The sequence below is a fragment of the Myxocyprinus asiaticus genome, chromosome 29, assembly GCF_019703515.2.
Source record: "Myxocyprinus asiaticus isolate MX2 ecotype Aquarium Trade chromosome 29, UBuf_Myxa_2, whole genome shotgun sequence".
Lineage (NCBI taxonomy): Eukaryota > Metazoa > Chordata > Actinopteri > Cypriniformes > Catostomidae > Myxocyprinus > Myxocyprinus asiaticus.
In genome coordinates, this window is record NC_059372.1 from 20483237 (window position 1) to 20504737 (window position 21501).

At 40.6% G+C, this 21501-nt stretch overlaps 1 protein-coding gene across 3 annotated transcripts in view; it reads left to right on the top strand.

Moving 5' to 3' along the window:
* Window positions 1-21501, top strand: part of LOC127419593 (membrane-associated guanylate kinase, WW and PDZ domain-containing protein 3-like) — a 267603-nt gene that overhangs the window by 166779 nt on the left and 79323 nt on the right. For all 3 annotated transcript variants that reach the window (XM_051661105.1, XM_051661106.1, XM_051661107.1), the window contains exon 4: window positions 18541-18747. In XM_051661105.1, coding sequence (XP_051517065.1) covers window positions 18541-18747 — 207 coding nt within the window. The remainder of the gene's footprint in view (window positions 1-18540; window positions 18748-21501) is intronic.

The window sequence follows — 21501 nt, forward strand, 5'->3', positions numbered from 1 at the left end:
TTTACATGGGAACGAGACAGCCAGCTCTTTTTCCCCATGTTCACAAACATGACGTAATGACGCAAGGATGTACGTCATAAGCCAGCGATTTCACGGCAAATTCAACCCGACAGCTCAAAATTCAAATAATTTTTATAGGCTTACCGTAGTGAATCGGGATAAGGTAAGAACATTATTTTGAACACTGATTGTTTATGTACTCATGAAGGACATAAACAAAATTATTTTTTTGCCACAAAAATACTATGGCAATTTGTTCATTTTTAACAAAAAAATCTTACATAGTCTAGCTTTAAAAAGTGTGCTTGTGCTATTTAAAAATAAATGCCACTTGGTTTGATATTTTTTATTTAATGGAATGAAACATTCATACATTTTCAATTGTTGCTGAAGCATCCAAATTACTGTGGGGCCACTGTATATACAGTAATGATATCCTTTGGGGAAAAAAAAATAGCTTTAGATAATAAATTGATGTCATTAATATTTTTGTGTCAGTTTTAATCAATTTCCTTTTCATAGCTTTTTGATATAATGTAGGTTTTATCAAGTATCTGCAGCTTGTATTTAACCAGGTTTTCTCACTTGCACCCACACAACAAAAAGGCAAACTCCAAGACTGATTCAGAACTTCCTCGTCAAATACTTTTTTCATTATTTAAAATAGAGCAGATTGCATGACTTTCTCTTGCCTTTATGTACTAGTGAATATATTGTCACATAAACCAGCTATGATAAAAGGAAGATGCTAAACTTTATAAGATTCTCTGCATACAGACCTTGGAAGGCTCGCATGCAAAATAATTGTGTCTGAACTGCATGTTTTGATTCATATTTTTGGTTCATTGAGTTTTAAATTGCACTGCAAGTTGAACTCGAGTGGGAAAAGGTTAAAAATGAGTCAGCTCACATTTCATTCAGGTTTATGATTGTGTGTGCCTGTACAGTATGCACTTATTTGGGTGAATGTAAGGAAAAACTCATTCAGAGAACATTTCAGTGACAGTTCTGTATTTGTTGTGCTAGTTGATCCTCATGGGTGAATTGGCAACCTCCATCAGTTCATCGGGGATGCAGGAGCAGACATGATGTTATGATATTATCATGTTTGACAGGAAACACTCAAATATTAAATAACTACCTGCTATCAGCCTCTCTCTTATTCCTCCTGTGTGCCATTAATTTTCAAATCGCTCCCATCGCTCTGACAGCGCCCGGGCATCTCTCACAGATTAATGCTAACAAATATCACACATCTCAGTGGACGACCCTCCCCTCTTCCGTACCATGTTTTTTTTTAATGCTCATTAATCAAGGATGGCGCAGTGCGCTATTTATGAGCAATCCATCATGCTCTGGCCGCTGTTTGACAGGCGACCCTGGAGGCTGTGACATGGCATGATTATGGTCATGATTTGATCACACTTTACTGTGCGATGTGCTGTGGTATAATCAAGACATTTACTGAAAAAAATGACAGTGCTTCTGTGCATAGGCATAATGGTGTAACTACATTTGGTCAAAATTGAGTTATGACCGAAATGGTCTTTTAGACAAGGGGATTTCAAACTGGGGGCTGGAAAGGGGGTGCTAAGGGGTTTGTAAATGAATATCAATATCATTTTATATTAAAAAAAAATGGCTAACTACAAAAATCCTTTTTTCACACTTTTTTTTTTTACACTTCACTTTTTCCCAATGTTAGCATAGTTAACTGCATTTTGCCTTTGGGTAGAGTACCTTTCTGACTTCTTCCTGAGGGTGTTAGAATAAGAGACTTTGGCCCTTAACGACTGACAGGATAAGTTCAGCCTTCCAATGAACTTTTAGTGCTATATGTAACTAATAGTACATTTTCCCTGTGACATTATAATTTAATTGATTGCTTGATTGTAAAGTTATTAGTGATGGTCGCTAAGATTTGAACAAATCCCTAACCCTAAGTACAGCCCCAATTCTGAAAAGTTGGGACAGAAAGAGAAATGCTAATAAAAACAAAAAGGAGTGAATTTTTTTAATCATATTCACCCTTTGCTATATTGAAAACACTACAACTACACGTTATATGATGTTTTACCTTGTAAATTTCATTGTTGTTGTTTTTTAAATGTACATTCATTTCAAATCAGATGATTGCAACACGCTCCAAAAAAGTTGGGACAGTCGAGTGTTTACCACTGTGAAACACAATTTTTTTTCTAAAAGCACTTATTAAGCATTTGGGCATGAAGACACAAGTTTGTTTAGTTTAGAAAGCGGAAAATTTACAATTGTACGGGGTCTTCGTTGCCATATGGTGTGCTTCATAGTGCGCCACACATTCTCAATTGGAGACAGGTCAGGACTGCAGGCAGGGAATCCAGCACCCGCACTCTGCTTACACAGCACTTGTAATCGGGGCAGTATGTGGTTTGAAGTTGTCCTGCTGAAAAATGCAGGGATGTCCCTGGAAAAGACGGTGCTGGATGGCAGTATATGTTGCTCCATAATTTTTACAAATGTGTCTGCATTAAAGGTGCCCTCACAGATGTGCGAGTTACCCATACCATGGGCACTGACACAACCCTGGCCCATACAGACACTGGCTTATGGACCTGATGCTGATAACAACTTGGATGGTCCTTTTCCTCTGTGGCCTGTAGAACAAGACGGCTGTGTTTTTCAAAAACTATTTGAAACGTGGACTCATCGGACCAAAAAACACGGTTCCACTGTTTTACTTTCCATCTAAGATGAGACCGAGCCCAGAGAAGTCGGCAGCGCTTCTGGACAGTGTTGATGTACAGTTGAAGTCAGAAGTTTACATACACCTTAACCAAATACATTTAAACTCAGTTTTTCACAATTCCTGACATTTAATCGTAGAAAACATTCCCTGTCTTAGGTCAGTTAGGATCACTACTTTATTTTAAGAATGTGAAATATCAGAATAATAGTAGAGAGAATTAATTTTTTCAGCTTTTATTTCTTTCATCGCATTCCCAGTGGGTCAGAAGTTTACATACACTGTTAGTATTTGGTAGCATTGCCTATAAATTGTTTAACTTGGGTCAAATATTTTGGGGAGCCTTCCACAAGCTTCACACAGTAAGTTGCCGTAATTTTGTCCCATTCCTCCAGACAGAACTGGTGTAACTGAGTCAGGTTTGTAGGCCTCCTTGCTCACGTACGCTTTTTCAGTTCTGCCCGCAAATTTTCTAATAGATTGAGGTCAGGGCTTTGAGATGGCCACTCCAATACCTTGACTTTGTTGTCCTTAAGCCATTTTGCCATAACTTTGGAGGTATGCTTGTGGTGATTGTCCATTTGGAAGACCCATTTGTGACCAATCTTTAACTTTCTGGCTGATGTCTTGAGATGTTGCTTCAATATATCCACATAATTGTCCTTCCACATGATGCCATCTATTTTGTGAAGTGCACCAGTCCCTCCTGCAGCAAAACACCCCCACAACATGATGCTGCCACCCCCATGCTTCATGGTTGGGATGGTGTTCTTCGGCTTGCAAGCCTCACCCACTTTCCTCCAAACATAATGATGGTCATTATGGCTAAACAGTTCAATTTTTGTTTCATTAGACCAGAGAACATTTCTCCAAAAAGTAAGATCTGTGTCCCCATGTGCACTTGCAAACTGTAGTGTATCTTTTTTTATTTTTGGAGCAGTGGCTTCTTCCTTGCTGAGCAGCCTTTCAGGTTATATCGATATAGGACTCATTTTACTGTGGATATAGATACTTGTCTACCTGTTTCCTCCAGCATCTATACTAGGTCCTTTGCTGTTGTTCTGGGATTGATTTGCACTTTTCGCACCAAGCTACGTTCATCTCTAGGAGACAGAATGCGTCTCCTTCCTGAGTGATATGATGGCTGCGTGGTCCCATGGTGTATATACTTGCATACTATTGTTTGTACAGATGAACGTGTTACCTTCAAGCATATGGAAATTGCTCCCAAGGATGAACCAGACTTGTGGAAGTCCACAATTTTTTCTGAAGTCTTGGCTGATTTCTTTTGATTTTCTCATGATGTCAAGCAAAGAGGCACTGAGTTTGAAGGTAGGCCTTAAAATACATCCACAGGTACACCTCCAATTCAGTACACCTCCTATCAGAAGCTAATTGTATAAAGGAATGACATCATTTTCTGGAATTTTCCAAGCAGCTTAAAGGCACAGTTAACTTAGTGTATGTAAACTTCTGACCCACTGGAATTGTGATAGTCAATTAAAAGTGAAACAATCTGTCTGTAAACAATTGTTGGAAAAATTACTCATGTCATGCACAAAGTAGGTGTCCTAAATGACTTGCCAAAACTATAGTTTGCTAATATTAAATCTGTGGAGTGGTTAAAAAATGAGTTTTAATTACTTCAACCTAAGTGTATGTTAACTTCTGACTTCAACTGTATGGCTTCTGCTTTGCATAATAAAGTCGTAACTTGCATCTGTGGATGCAGTGGCGAGTGGTGTTGACTAATAAAAGTTTACTGAAGTATTCCCGAGCCCATGTCATGATATCCATTACAGTTTAATGACATTTTTTAAGACAGCGACGACTGAGGGATCGGAGATCATGCACATTCAGAAGTGGTTTTCAGTTCCTTGAATCTTTTAACTATATTGTGCACTGTAGTGGGTGAAATGCCCAAAATCCTTCAAATTTGTCTTTGGGGAACATTGTTCTCAAAGTGCTGGATTATTTGCTGAAGCATCTGTTGGCAAATTGACAAGTCTTGAATGATCCTTGCTCTTGAAGGACTAGGCTGTTTTTGGAGGCTCCTTATATACTATGACATGATTGCTTCACCTGTTTAACATCTCCTGTTTCACATCGCCTTGTTATTTAAACTCATCATATTGTTATTGTCTTAAATTGCCCCTGTCTCAACTATTGGAGCATGTTGCAATCATCTGATTTGAAATACATTTTCAAAATAACAATGAAATTCGCAAGGTAAAACATCATATAATGTGTAGTTGTGGTGCTTTAAATATAGCAAAGGGTGAATATAATTTACAAATCACTCCTTTTTGTTTTTATTAGCATTTTTCATACTATCCCAGCTTTTTCGGAATTGGGGTTGTATTAAACTTAATTTCCATTACCCTTCATTTAACCCAATGTCTGTGTTGTAGATACAGTATGAATGATACCTCAAATCATGTGGCTTGTTGAGAAGAGTTTTGCTATTAATACTGCAAGCGATCAGACTTATGATATTCACCTAGTGACGAAAAACTGACGAAACAATTCAAGAGACTTACATTTGAAAAAGATATTACAATATCATAGATAAGCAACCAGCCTAGCAAATTTAAAAAATGTAGTATAATTGTGTGTGTATATACGTATGTGCTATATAGACTATACAGTAACATGTAGAGGGTGCCAAGCATCCTTTAAGTTATCAGTTTATCCGTCATGTTCATAGCAACTTGTTTGTTGTAAGTCACAACATATACTCACTCTATATAGCCACACCATAATACTGCATAGGGAGTTTCTGCCCACTTTATTGATTGTGTAACCTAGTCCTTCTCCAGTGCACCACCACACCAATGTAAAGAGTGTCAGGCTTAAGGTGACCAGATTCCTGCTTGTGGAAAACGGGACAGCCCCCTCCCAGCAAAAATGAAACTGACGTATCTTTACCTAGGCGCAGATCAATGCGAAGTAGAGGGTGCATCTGTAACTGTTGTCACCTTGTACTTTTCATTGGCAGCAATTTTTCTCAGTGTGCACTTGACTTTCAAGAGTTTATCTTAAAATGCAGAGCAGTCCAAAATGAAAACATACGAAAAAGCAATGCATTCATGACTGTTACTCTGAGTCGAGATTTATCCGGTGTCCATGCTGCGTTCATTAATGAGAACACATGCTACACAGATGCATATGTCCCAGGCAGGCATAAAACAAACTCCACGACCTTGTCTAAGACTCCGATGTTGATGGTCTTGCTCTCCAGCTCACAAAAAACGTCTGTCCATCTCTCAGACATGGCCATCTTGTTCATGTTCCACTCAGTGATGCGACGAGTGACAATGATTTTCGTGCAAGCCCACTCATTAAAGATCATGGTTTCGTCTATCAAACTGAGAGCGGGGATTCTGGAGTAGAAGTGTTTGAGGCTGCTCTGAATGTCTTTCCACTCTGGGATGTTTCTCTGTAGGGCCCACTCAAGTTTTTCTGTGTTCTCCAATGAGCGGCTCCAGTTTTGGAGGTAATCCACTGATGCTGAATAAAAGTTTCTCACTGCACAAAAGAAATCATCTGCTCGCATGTCACCAGCTTAAGCCAGGGCATCCAACTGCTTTTTAATGTCAGGGGGTAGGAATGATTCCTCCAGCCTGGCCTGCAAGACTTTCCTCAGGTCATGAATGTGCAAAGCTATTGCTGTGCATAACAGAATGATAAGTAAAAAGTCCTTCACTTGCGTGCACCTTGTCAGATTCTGAACTTTGCTTCACAAAAAAAATCGCTAACACTTGGTGTGGCACACTTACTTTTAGCAGCATCCACACGCTTTTTTGTATGAACATGCTGCATGATGTTGGTGCGGCCTCCATGGGCGATGGAAAAGTGACCTCCACAAATCTCACACCTCACTTTACTAGGCTCTGTCTATGACTCCTTTTTTAGAAATGTCTTTTTGAAGATCCTCATTAAATGTACATGCACGCTTCCTTGACATTTTTCCAACCACAATTTCATGTGTGTGCACTTTCAAGCTGACTCTTCAATCAGTTCACTAACTGGACATCTATTGCTAGGGGATTGTGATTGGATAGTTTAATCCAATCATGTACTTCAAATAACACAGTGTAATTTTATTGGTTTTACAAGCCGTATCCTTGGCTACCTTTGATTAGAATACTCACATGACTGAGAAAGCCGCATAGGCGATAGAGAAATTTTAGGAGAGGGGAAATATGGGACAAAACACGATTTTTTCAGAATAAGTCAGAACACTAGAAAAAGTGTTTAAATACGGGACTGTCCCAGGAAAAACGGGATGTCTGGCCATCCTAGTCAGGCTTGATACCAGCAACTAAACAGGTGCATACAATTTCCTTTATTTCGACTTACCACTGCATAACAGTAATATTCAGAATCAGAATCAGAATGAGCTTTATTGCCAAGTGTGCTCACGTACACAAGGAATTATTTTTGGTGATAGGAGAAACAAGCAAGTGCACACAGGACATTACAGTGAGACACAGAATATAAAATAAGCTAAGAGTATAAATAGACACAAAAAAATAGGACATATAACATAGAATGGCGTATGTACATGTGCATTTTGTGTTCCTTATAGCCTTTACTTTGAACTTTTGCAGTTTTGAATGCTTCAGTCTATCGAGTCACGTACGTTTCTAGACATTTTAAAAGAATGCAGGTTTATTACACGCATGACCTCCCAACTGTTGATAGAGATGATATCGGATGTTTACAATGTGAAGTCTTTTGCTCCCTTATCATCACTTTAAAGTTAAGAGTGTAATTAATTGGGCTGCATAAACATATCTTCTGTTTGGAATTCTCTTTAATATCAACAGACACAGCTGCAGGTAAATTTTTAATGGATTAAAGATGTAATTAGTTCAAATTAAGTTCCCTTAGGAATACATTAGTCAACTCTGTGTGTTGAGATTTTGAAAACCTTGATGCAATATGTCATATGAGAGTGTAAGTAACGCTTTAAGTATTTAGTGTGCAGAGCAAGGCAATAGTCATTACTGACTTTGTGATTATTTTATCTCAAAGAAGAAAAGGTGCCTGTCATGTTTTTTTGTTTTATTTACTAGAGTTTTTTTTTTAAAGACAGTGGGCCTCCCCTCTGTCAAAACTTAGAAAATGGTGCCTGCACCTGTCACAATAATAGAGAGGTGGTGGAACATGTTTTTACATCAATGAATGTTGGTGTACAGATGTAACAACGCTGAAGAAGATGTGGTGTCCTAATTTAGATGTGCTCTTCATAAACTGTAAGCCTTTCTACTCGCCACGGGAGTTTTCCTCATGCATTCTTGTGTGTTTATATTCCTCCACACACGTGTGTGAGCGCAGCGCTGCCACAGCTGGCTGATCAGATCACAGATATGGAACAACAATACCCGGACTCACTTATTATTATTCTTGGGGATTTTAACAAGGCAAATCTCACACATGAATTCCCCAAATACAGACAGCACATTACATGCAGAAATATACTGGATCATTGCTACACAACAATAAAGGATGCATATCACTCTGTCCCTCGAGCAGCTTTGGGACTCTCTGGTCACTGTCTGGGTCATCATTTTCCAATCTACAGGCTTAAATTAAAATCAGCTAAACCTGTAGTAAGGACTGTAAAGATATGGACCAATGAAGCAGAGCTGGAAATAAAAGCCTGCTTTGGCTGCACTGATTGGAGTGTTTTTGAGGCTGTAGCCACAGACCTGGACGAGCACACATTTACTGTGTCACCCTATATCAGTTTCTGTGAGGATATGTGCATTCCTACTAGGACTTATTTAACATACAAAAATGACAAAGCATGGTTTACAGCAAAACTCATGTAGTTTCGTCAGGCCAAAGAGGATGCTTACAGATGTGGGGATAAAATCTTGTATAATCAGGCCAAAAACAGACTGACAAAGGAGATCAGATTGGCTAAAAGAAGCTATTTTGAATAGCTGAAAAACCAGTTTTCAGCTAACGACCCTGCATCAATGTGGAGAGGCCTGAAAGATTTTACCAACTACAAGACACCATCATCCAACACTCTAGGGAATAAACAATTGGCTGATGACCTAAATGTGTTTTACTGTAGATTTGAAAAGCCCAGTCACACACCCCACACCTGCTCTGACCTTGACAGCACACAAACATTTACTCCTGCAACCCCCTCCTCCCCTCTCCTGCTACTCTATCTGCACTTAAGATCTGTGAAGAGGATGTGTGCCGGGTCTTCTGGAAACAGAAGACAAGAAAAGCACAGGGCCCAGATGGTGTTTCACCCACTTGTCTAAAATCCTGTGCTGACCAGCTGGCCCCCATCTTCACACAGATCTTCAACAGATCACTGGAGCAGTGTGAAGTTCCTTGCTGCTTCCAATGATCCACAATCATCCCCATTCCAAAGAAACCCAAGATCAAAGTACTTAATGACTACAGACCCGTCACTCTGACTTCTGTGGTCATGAAGTCATTTGAGAGACTGGTGTTGGCCCACCTGAAGGACATCACTGAACCCTTTCTGGATCCCCTGCAGTTTGCCTATTGAGCAATCATGTCTGTGGATGATGCAGTCAGTATGGGACTGCATTACGTATTTCAGCATCTAGACAGACCAGGGACTTGTGCAAGGATACTATTTGTTGACTTCAGTTCAGTTTTTAACACATCAACCTCCACTCTTCAATGGACTCAATTAACACAGCTCTCTGTTCCTGCCTCTATATGTCAATGGATCACCAGCTTTCTGACAGACAGGCAGCAGCTAGTGAGAATGGGGAAATTCACCTCCAGCACATGTACAATCAGCACTGGTGCCCCCCAGGGATTTGTACTCTCCCCACTACACTTCTCCCTGTACACAAATGATTGCACTACCAAGGACACTTGTTTGCAGATGACCCTACTGTCATTGGTCTAATCCAGGATGATGATGAGTCTGCATACAGAAGGGAAGTTGAACTGCTGGCTGTCTGGGTGCAGTCAAAACAACCTAGAGCTCTACACACTTAAAACAGTGGAGAAGACAGTGGACTTTAGGAGGAACACCACAGCATTGACCCTGCTCACCATTCTGAACAGTACTGTGGCAGCAGTGGAGTCACTCAGGTTCCTGGGCACTACCATCTCACAGGACCTGAAGTGGGAGACCCACATAGACTCAGTTTTAAAAAGGCCCAGTAGAGGTTGTACTTCCTTCGCCAGCTGAGGAAGTTCAACCTGCCACAGGTGCTGCTGATCCAGTTCTACTTAGCAGTAACTGAGTCTGTCCTGTGCACTTCTATAACTGACTGGTTTGGTTCAGCTATCAAGTCAGACATCAGAAGACTTCAGAGTCAAATGGGGCAGATATTTGGCATTTTTGGAGGGCTCTCGGGGAGGGGCAGTGGAGAGAGAAGTTTAGTCTTAAATGTATGTTGTTGTTGTTATTATTATTATTATTATTATTATTATTATTGTGTGTGTGTCTATAACACACACACAATAATAACCACAGGGATGTTGTTGAGGGTCAGGGTGGGGTTGGGGATTGGGAGGGGGAGGGGGAGCGGTAATAGTGGGGGTTAAATGTTGATTCTGTGTATATTTGTTTTGCTTTTCTTTATCTATATGAATCAATAAAAAAAATTAATCAGAAAAAAAGAAGACTTCAATGTCGTCATTTTTATTTGTATAGCTTTTTTCACAACACACATAATTTCAAAGCGGCTTTACAGGAAATCATCCATTTAAAAAAGAAAAATTGAAACTGTAATATCTATAATGTCTTACAGTGATCATTGTGTAGTTTGATTAAATATGATTGTAAAATGTGTATAGAAATTAAATAATAATTGTATTTAGAACCCCTGTGAGCAAGCTGAAGGTGACTTTGGCAAGGAACACAAAACTCCATAAGATGTTGGTTTATGGAGAAAAATAACCTTGGGAGAAACCAGGCTCTCTGAGGAGGCCAGTTCCGCTCTGGCTAAACAACATGAATATAATGCCATTATTAGTTATTTGTGTGCGTGCAAGTCATGGTTTTAAATTGGTAAATGTAATTGGTAAGTGTTAAGGTCCAGTGTTTTAAAAATAAAAATATTTTTTTTATTTTTTTTTATGAACTTTAAGATTAAAGACTAATGTCTTTTGAAGTCCATCCTGGATTAACTGCAGAAGTTCACATAGATTCTTTCACTGTCCTTTATTAGTTGGCTGATGAAGGCTTTTGTTGGCAGTTAAATGATAGTCTATGTGTTCTGTTTGAAGAGTGTAGTCCATCAATAGACAAAGGTGATGCAGGCAGAGATAAATGATGAAGTGCATCACAACCTGCAGGTCATTTCGATGAGGTTCGGTGGGGTCCATCCTAAGTCCAAGGTTCAGGAAGTGGCATATGAAGTATCCGATGTCTTACAGTTGGAGTTGGCATCAGTTCATCCTCTGAAGGATAATAAAGGATAGTTCGGACTGCTGAGAAGATTATTGGCGCTCCCCTACCCACCCTGCTAGAACTGTACACATCCAGAGTGACAAAAAGTGCTGGTAAAATCACTTGACCCCATTCACCCAGCACACTTCTTTTTCGAACTGCTGCCCTTTGGCTGAACTACATAGCACTGAGTACCAGAACAGCCAGGCACACGAACAGTTTTTTCCCTTAGGCCATTCACCTCATGAACAGTTAAAACTGCCCCCAAGTACTTTTCTTTTGTCAATACAGCCATGTGCAATATTCAATCCATCCGTTCCTACTTATATCCATATTTCATTTATATTCTTTAACATATCCTCCCTCTTCAATACATTACATCACCTGTACATAACTGTATATCTGTATATAAAATATTCAAACAACATTATTGCTCTGTTGTATTTTTTTTCATCTGTTATTTCTTATTTTTTTATTTTTGTCACTATATGTATATATGTTTAAATGTATATGTTTGTATGTATGTATACAGTTGTATTCAAAGCTTTTGTCACCATGACAAATTTATTGTTTGTGTTAGCATACTTAGCAATAAAGCTCATTCTGATTCTGAATAATGTAACATCATTATTTTTTTTACATGTACTTATATTTTCATTTTGATGGCTTAATGCAAGAAATATTCCACATTTGTGCCAAAAAATGGAGTTCTTGAGAAAAAAAGCCATCCTAGATAAATTTGTGATGGTATTTCTTTCCCTAAGGTAAAAGTATTTACACACAATTTGCCTCAGATGTTTTTTTTTTTCTTTTTTCTTTTGGGGGGTTTTTATTTGACTGTTTGATCATTCATTTGAATCACGCATTTCGCTTACATCAGCGAGTGTCCGATTACAATTTCTACTATTCGACTCAAAGGAATATTCCTGGTTCAATACAAGTTAAGCTCAGTCGACAGCGTGTGTGGTATAATACTGATTACCACAAAAAATAATTTTGACTTGCAAAAATATGGGTTCCAGTGAAACACTTTTTTCACTTACCCATTTGCTCCAAGAGCAAAAGAAATAATCCACTATTACATCCGAATGATTTTCCAGAAGAAAAAAAATAGAGAGCAGTGGATTAAGACAGTTAGATGGGAGAAGATGCCAAATTTACTGTCGCACTCTCAACAGCTGAAATTGAAACTATAGTTTACTTGTGTAACCCCGGTCCTCTGATAGTATTAAGTGAGGTGTCTCACTATGGGATACGCCCCTTCTGCGTATTCCTAGAAGCCCTATTACATTATGCCAGCCCTTATTGGCTGGCAGAAGTGATGCTTGTGTCTGGAGTTGGTTCTGCTTCCCAGTATAAAAGGGGCGTCACAGCGGCATTACATTATTCAAAACAAGCACACCTGTTCATCACTTCACACAGCAAGAGACACCTCACTTAATGCTATCAGAGAACCGGGGTTACACAAGTAACCTATAGTTCTCTTTCAAGCATATGTTTTTGTGTCTCACTATGGGATATCCTAACTCCCGTATTGCTAGACAGACTGTTTCAAAACCCTCTGCCAACCATCATAACTATCCAGGGCTGGGAGAGTCCTGGTGGACTCAAGAGCCAACGCTCAGTACAGTATGCACTAAAGTCTGTGCTGTAACATCCAATTTATAAAAACTTGCAAATGTGTGTGGTGAAGACCAGCTCACCGCTTCCCAAATATCTTGTATCGTAACCCCTTTAAAGAGAGCCCATGATGTAGACATTCCCCTTGTAGAATGCACATGCAACCCAGATGGGGTATTAAGACCCTTACTGGAATATGCCAAAGAAATAGCTTCCACTATCGATAAGTGAGCGATAAGTGCTGTTTGGTGATCGGCTTTCCCATTTCGCCCAGGAAACAAATAGCTTATCACTCTCCCTGAATTTTTCAGTCCTCTTTGTATACATGCGCCGAGCACGCACTCAACCTCTGCTGCTCTAACGAAGCAAAAGGTGGTGGACAAAAAGCTCTGAGTTCAAAAGGAACAATAGATTGAATAACTTTGGGCATGAATGCAGGAGTTGGTCATAATAAAACCCCTTCATCCCCTGGCATAAATTGCATACACACAGAATGTACAGAAAGTGCGTGTATCTCACTGACTCGTTTTGCTGAAGCCAGTGCTAAAAATAGTGCCGTCTTGAATGACAATATCTTGAAATCAACTTTGTCTAATGGCTCAAATGGATGCCCTGAAATAGCATCAAGCACCATTGCTAAATCCCATGAGGGAGAAAGCAGTTTAGAAACTGTGAGCGCGCAGCACGCACCCTTCATAAAGTGGCACACTGAAGGATGCTGCCCTACTGTATTACCATCAAAGCCTTTATGACATGCTGATATAGCAGCCAGAAACAATGTTATTGTTGAGAACACTTTCCCCTTATCTATCAATTCTTGTAGAAATAATTGTATAACTGCCACTGAGCATTGATAGGGAATCTCGTGTTTATCTGTGCACCAACGCTCAAACATGCCCCATTTGCACCCGTACAAAGATCTAGTAGATGATGCTCTAGCATTCTGTATAGTCCTAAGAACACTATGGGGCAACCCAGTTGCATTCAAATTGGAACACTCACAGTCAGCCCCACAGTGCCAGGCACTCTGTGCCTGTGACAACAGGTCTCTCTGCAGCGGAAGAGGCCACGGCTGTTTGTATAGCATATGTATGATCTCCGCCAGCCAATACTTCCCCGGTGCTATTAATATCATTCTCAATCCCTTCTATCTCACTCTGGAGAGGGTTGAAGATATCAACACTATCAGCGGGAATGCATAAAGGAGAATGCGAGACCATTCAAGTGCCAGCGTATTTATTCCCAGCTGTGTGCTCTGGTCCTTTAGAGAAAAGAACAGAGGGCACTGAGCATTCTCTTGAGATGCGAACAGATCCACTGTCGCCTTGCCAAACCGGCTCCAAATCTGTTCGACCACTTCTTTGTTCAGTCTCCACTACCTGTAAAGAGGATTGCCCCTCGACAGCAAATCCTCACCCCGATTCATAATTCCCTGTAAGTGTGTCACTCTCAGGGATAAGAAGTGGGCATTGCCCCACAGAATCAGTTTGTGTGTGGAAGGACCGTTCAGAGACCTCCTTGTCGGTTTATATATGCTACAACTGTAGTGTTATCTGTTCTCACAAGAACATGATGCCCTTCTAATAAGGAGAGAAAATTCTTCAGGGTTAAGAAAACCATCAGCATTTCCAGATAATTTATATGGTGATTGGTCAGATGTCGACCCCATCTCCCATTCATTATTCTGCCCTCGTGAGTGGAACGAGGAAGTATCTTGAATAAAAGCCACTCTGGCTTTGTTTGGGTGGAACCACTCTTATTGCTTTCTTGTCCAGCAAGGAGGAAATTTCCTCTTGAAGAACATGAACTGATGCCCCCCGTACATGAGAGTGAATTATCCTTCTGAATTGTGGGGGGCGAGCAGCAAATTGCAGTCTGTACCTGAACTGTATCGTCCACAATACCCAACGAGACTTTGTATACGCTTGCCAATTGCTTATATATAGTGCTCTGGCACCATCTTGTGGCTGATACATGAACGAGCTTGGGCTCTGCATTGTGCATGCGTGAACACTTAGTGCTCGGACAGAGTTTAAGTGGCTCACCACCACTAAAGGAGTGGTGACTCCCCGAGGTGGCATTATAATATGTTCTGTTAGTGTATTTTTCAAAAATTTTCTGGGCATTTTGTTTTGCAAAAAAGTTTTGGGAGACAGTGAAAACTGTCAACAAGGTCATTCTTCTGTCAAACTGTCAAAAGCGTCAACAGGGTGTCATCTTCTTCCTCACTCTCTGATTGGGATGAGGAGCTGGCTGCTCTGTCTGAGCTGGAGCAGGCGGATAGTTCTTCCTGGGCCAAACACTCTTTTGCTCTGAAACACCACTCTGAACCGCTGCACTCACATGTGGCCTCTGCCGTCTAGGAATGTGATAGCTAGGAGGTAGGTGAGCCGTGACTTAAGCAAAAGTTTGCCAAGTTGGTGGAGGGGGCGCATTCTGTGTCTTTCTGGGTAGACAGAGCTGCAAAGCTTCATCCTCCCTCTTCTTTTCCTCGTATCTCTTCTGCATCTGTGTCAGAGCCGAACCAAATATCCCCTCTGAAACCACTGGTGCATCCAAAATAGTGTGGTGAACAGTCGGACCAGATGACATTCCATGAGCCAGTTTATGGCAGAGCACCTCTCTAACTTTCAAGGCAAAGAAAAGTTGCACCATTTTGATAGGATCGTGGCAGGACCAACACAAACAAATGTCAAGCACAACCATCGGATAAGCTGCTCAGACAACTGCCAGACACCCCTCACAAGGCAGGAAAGACCTTCCAAAACATTGGAAAAGACTTCTCATTGGTCCATTAGTGGTTTCTTAGCCACGTGTCAAACGCCCCATCCTAAGGTTTTCCCCAATCCAGAGTTGAGATAAAGACCATAAATATTCTTCAAGACCTCTTGAAGCAGCGTTAACTTACCATGTGGCGAAATTTGACACAAAGAAGCCACAAAGACAAATCTTTACACACAAACTTTTACTCCTAACATGGATACCGACTGCAACACATCCACTCCATGTTTGTTCACAGAACTGTTTATGTAAATTGCAGTTGTTCAATTAGTACAAAAGTTCACACAAATTGAACAAATCAGATGACCAGCTCCCTCCAATTTACATATTTCTGATTTATTGAATGGTCCATTTGGATCATTCTTTTACTGTTAAGGTGAAACTCCTTAGCTGGTGCCCCGAGGATGGAGGGAGTGGCCATCTGATATTAATAATCACACACACTTAAATGAAGTGTGATAAAAAATCACCACATATTTTGGTGTCTTGTGTGAGGCCCAGTTCATTTCAGTTGGTGCTAGGGTGATTCTCACTACAGTAGCCTCTTTCTCCTTGTCAGAAAGATTAGCCAAATTCAACCATCGTGCTCTTTCCTGTATCACCATTATGGCTATGGCTTTACTAGCAGCTTGAACAGCACATCTCTGCAGACGGAGAGAGAGAGATCAGTGACCACACAAACCTCATCCCATTGTGCCTGGCCTGGCATAGGAGACACCTCATCCTGCAGCTCCGCTTGGTATGCGGTTAACATAGAGATTGCGTTCAAAGCCCTAACGGAGAGAGCGACCGCTTTGTAAGCATGTTTCGTCATGTTTGACTGGAAATGGTCAGCTTTGGATGGCATGCATGTAAGGCATGCAGAGAAGACCCTCCTCCATCCCTTCCATGTCGAGCGCAGATCCCCCCTGAATGGGCATTTTACTGGTAAAGGGTTTATCCTTCCAGGTGACCGCAACCTCCTCCAGCTGCTCTGGGAATATAGGAAGAAGCTGTCTCGCCACCTGTTTTGCTCTTGGCAGCCTTTTGCCCTCATATCGAGACTTTGCAGCCTCCACTACCACAGTTGACCACAGATTATTTAGATCAACGCTGAGAAGCAGAGAGGATGGTGTCCCGCCCACCTCTTCTGTGGTTCTCGTTGCAGCCGAGGGTTGTGTCGGTTGCACAGGGGGAAGGAAAAGGGAGTCCTCAAAGAGGAGAAAATCAGACTGCCCCTCGTCCTCGTAATCCAATGCCGTCTCTTCCTCATCCATACTGAGTACGAAGGGCAAAAGAACGCATGCATCAAGCTGTTCACCCCAGGTCAATGCTACCATAGTGGGCAGCTCTACAGGAATGAATACCTGTGGGGTGGTAGCCAAAGCAGGGCTTGCTGACACGAGGAGATCCTGGCCCAACAGACTAGCTTGCTGTGCTAGCCTGTGCTGAAGGCTCTTCATGGTGAAGCGCGCACAGTGCTCACATGATCTGGGATTGTCAATCGCCGCTTGGACATGTTTCAACCCAAGACATGCAGAGCAGACCTGGTGTGTGTCCCTGCATGAAATTTTATTCCCGCAAGAGCAAAGTCACGAAGAGTCCCCCACGCTAGCCAAAGTACTGTGCATTGCTGCAGCCATTTAGCTGGAGCGCTAAGGAATTCCTCAATGAGCTGGAGTGCAGATTGTAGGAAAAAGGCGTGGTGGCCTGTAAATCAACACAGAAACTCCGTTCCGGGATGATCAATCAGCGACCAGTGTGGAGACCAGTCGATGACTATCTGAACGGTAATCCAGGTTTTTGAATAATGTAATGACGCTGTGTCGCCCCTTTTATACTGGGAAACAGAGCCTCCTCCAGACACAAGTGTCACTTCTGCCAGCCAATAAGGGCTGCCGTAATGTAATAGGGCTTCTAGGAATATGCGGAAGGGGTGTATCCCATAGTGAGACACCGAAAAGTATGCTTGAAAGAGAACCCCCTCGCAGCTGTGGTAATTAATTTTTTTAAACTAATTTCAGGGTAATATAACACAAAGCATAATGTTATAAACTTGCACGCAATATTTAAAAAAAAATTATCATATAAAAAAGTTTGCTAGATTTATGCTGCTAAATAAAGTGGAAACGCGCCATCACAGCCTGTGAAAAAGGTCTATTGTTGAGAAAGTAGGTCAGCTACTTGCACCAGAGGAAGACATGGAGTGCAACACCTGTGTATATTCCCATATGGAGTCTTGATACCATTCTCACTCAAGGCAGGCTTCCAAATCAAGGCGCAGGGCAATAAATCTTATAAGATAGACTTTCTCCCTCTCTGGGGAGTGGAAGTAGCCATGCAGCTAGTCTTAATCTCTTGTGGAAAACCATTGCCAATAAATAACAATAAAATGGAAGAGTGCTGCGTCTTGGTCCAGCGGAATGCCACAGGGAGGCAAGCTGCAGTGTTGAGAAACAACAAGACTTATGAGTCGTACCAAAGAGTGTGTGGCAGCAGGATTTATTGCAAATTCAATGTAGGTACAGTTTGTGTTCTGCTAGTTCAATGATTGGCCAAGCCTCTAAGACGCAATGCTTTAGGGGTGCTTTTTCAATCTGACTGAGGTTGGCTCAGTTCATTTTTACACCTTATTTAACGGCTACATATGACACATCTGTGAAATACATTTGAGAACGTGACAGTAGAACCACTTCAAGCCATGGTCTTGCAGTCAGTGCACATGCTTTGACACATTGAGGCATGGTAGTGGCAAAAATATATTTGGCAAAAAAGCCAACAATAAATAGCTGGTGTGGAATTTCTGTGCTGGTGTGGAAATTTTGATTGTTTTCACACAGGTTTACACTTTTCAGGGAAATTAAACTAAAACTGACTGACTTATACTTACTCTAGGAGAAAGTATTTTAACATTAAAAAATTACACACTTAAGCTTTAAAAGAAGAAAAAAAAAAAAGTTTAGTTAGAGTCATGCCAGTGGAGCCATCACCTGTAAGTTTAAGTTTGTTTTCTCTTCCTCTGCAGGTAACTACTATGGCACCCCAAAACCCCCAGCAGAGCCCAGTCCAGTGCAGCCAGACCTGGTTGACCAGGTTCTATTTGACGAGGAGTTTGACGCAGAGGTACAGCGCAAACGCACAACATCTGTCAGCAAAATGGATAGAAAGGACAGTGCAGCACCTGAAGAAGAGGATGAGGAAGAGAGGCCAGCCATGGTCAACGGGCTCACAGGTGAGATTACAGATGTATGTTTAAAGAGTAACCCACAAACTAATTAATTAGTTTGGTGAGTTAAAATAGAACCTTAAAAGCATATACAGTGGAGTCCAAAAGTCTGAGACCGCTAGTGTACAACTCCGATCTTTGGTTTTAGAAGGTATAACATCTTTCCAAGTCAGAGGGCTCGAGTCCTAGTCAAGTCACAAGTCACTGTTATCAGTCTAAGTCGAATCACAAGTCTTCTTTAAATATGTCGAGTCAAGTTGCAAGTCATTAAATTTGTGACTCGAGTCCAAGTCAAGTCCAAGTCATGAAACTCGAGTCCACAACCCTGGTTCCACACGCATGCCCACTCCTCAAAAACCTGTTAGAACGCCACTTATGTGTGTACATGGCCACATTAAGCTGCATTCTCTGAGAGAAACGTAGGTGTATTAAACTGCTTTCTCTTAATCCCTTAAACTGTGTAAAGAAATCGGCGTTCTTGTTTACATGACATTTAAGAACAGCACTTTCTGCAAAAACCCTAGAATAAACCATTTTCTTAAATGCATGTAAACGTGGTCATTAATTAATTCATACAGAGCCCGGATCAAGTATGGCGACAAATCGTCAATAACATTAAGACCAAGACAAGCTGGTGAAAATTATTTTCTAATTTAATTTTTTTTTAAATCCATTTTTAAATTTTTATCAGCATACTAATTTGAGTAAAAAGCTGAATTGAAAAATTTTCATGAATTTCTTAGTATTTTGTATGTCCCCCTTTTGCTTTAATGACAGCATGCTTCCAAGCTGGCAAGAACTCCACAAGTGTGTGCAAAACCTGGTGATCCATGTTATCCTTGGGTGATTTGAGAATGTCCCAAAGAGCATCTTGTATGCTTCATTGGAAGCAAGGAAATCTGAACTTTGGTACAATGGAGTTAAGATTGTCAATGTCACTAATTTGCTTACTTTTGATTAGTGACCTAGAAATAGTGCAGATTCTATTTCTTCTTAATTTTACACTATAAATGATCTTTGTTTAAAAATGTTCTCAATCTAAAAACTTTATTTCCAGGTTTAAATTAAATCAATTCCAGGTTTCAAACTTTTGACCCCACTGTATGTAGTTGCCGTATTGTAATGTACCTAATAGTTGTCATAGTATACATTATCCGGAAGGAAATCAAAAAATCAATACTGTTCAAATGGGTACAAATGAAACTCAGCATCTTTGCAAACTATTTGTGAGTGTTATTATGGTTCTACCTTAACGATCAGTGTGTTTTGCTGCGCTGGCAGCTTGCCTGCTAGGCTTTTATTGCAAGTGTATTACTGTGCACATGTTTTCCCTTGATTTTTGCAAGCTGAGTGACTTTATTTCTTATGGTAATCGACAGCAGGCCACAGATGCTGTCGATAGAGCTTAAGTTGTTATGGGCAGATTTGATGCTGTCCCCTGTGAGGACAATATGAAGTGCTTCTCAGAGGGGTCCTTGGATGTGCAGTGATTTGTGTAAAGTGAGCGGAGCACTCAGCGCTGTGGTGCTTCAATTCTTTGGGATGGTATGACTGATGTGGGCTTTCCACACATGTTATTTCCTGCCACTCAGAAGGTCAGTTGGCCAGAGCTTCGACGACTACTTATTTTTACTATTCGTCCAGAAAAGTAGTCGACCCATATTATATCTTCTGCAGAACCCAAAAGGCAGTTAATAGTGACTCACTTTAAAGCTTAAAAAAGCACCCAAAAGTGTCATAAAAGTAACCAATGCAACTCGTACATCATATTCCAAGTCCTCTGAAGGCATACAGTCACTTTATATGATGAACAGACTTTTCAAATCAAATCCATTAATCAATTCATACAGAGCCCAAATAAAATATGGCAACACGTCAATAACATCAAACCTTGTTACAAATCTTCATAACATGCTTTGTAAATGCTAAGCATTCTGGGTTAATTTACTTTCACATAATTCAAATATATTTGCATGCAAGTACACTGTAACACTGTTTGCAAACAGGGTGATTTTCCTCCAATTGTCATTTAGAACAAACATTTCATTGTTGGATGAAAAATCTTACATTAAATGCTAGGCTTGTATTGAAGGAGTGCCCTGAACCATATACAAGGACCAGAATATCATAGGAGCCTCTGGTGGGCTTTTTTGACTTGAGCTAGTAAGCAACTACCTAGCAACAACCCAGAACATCCTACTGACCACATAGCAACGTGCTAAAAGCTACTCCGAAAACCTTAGCAACTGCATAGAATAAATATCCAGTTTAGATTGGCTATGTGTGCTGTTTTAGCTACATGAACAGTAGTTGAGCTTTAAAAGTAGGCCAAATTCATAGCAATGCCAAGTTACTTGTGTGATTATCCATCCAGTGGCATTATTAGAACATTTTGAGCTTAGAATGAATGAGCTTATGGCTGGTATCACTTCAAATAATGAGCACGTTAAAGGGACGATTGTTTGCTATGAGGCATTAAAGTGTCTTTGCTCTCTCTCCACAGAGTAACTGCTCTGCCACTGCCTACTGTATATCTCTCTGTTTTGTACCAACACCTGCAATCTGTCTTCTACCCCCTCATTAAAAAGATACCTCAAGCTTATTATTAGTCTTTAACAATCATTTCTGTTCTGCATTAAATGATTAAGATCACAACCCTATGCTACTCCAATATAGGTTTTGGAACCACCCACTTTGGACTGGGTGATGCTGCTTTTTAAATTGTATTGCCTTTTGGTAATATATACTGTATATGTACAC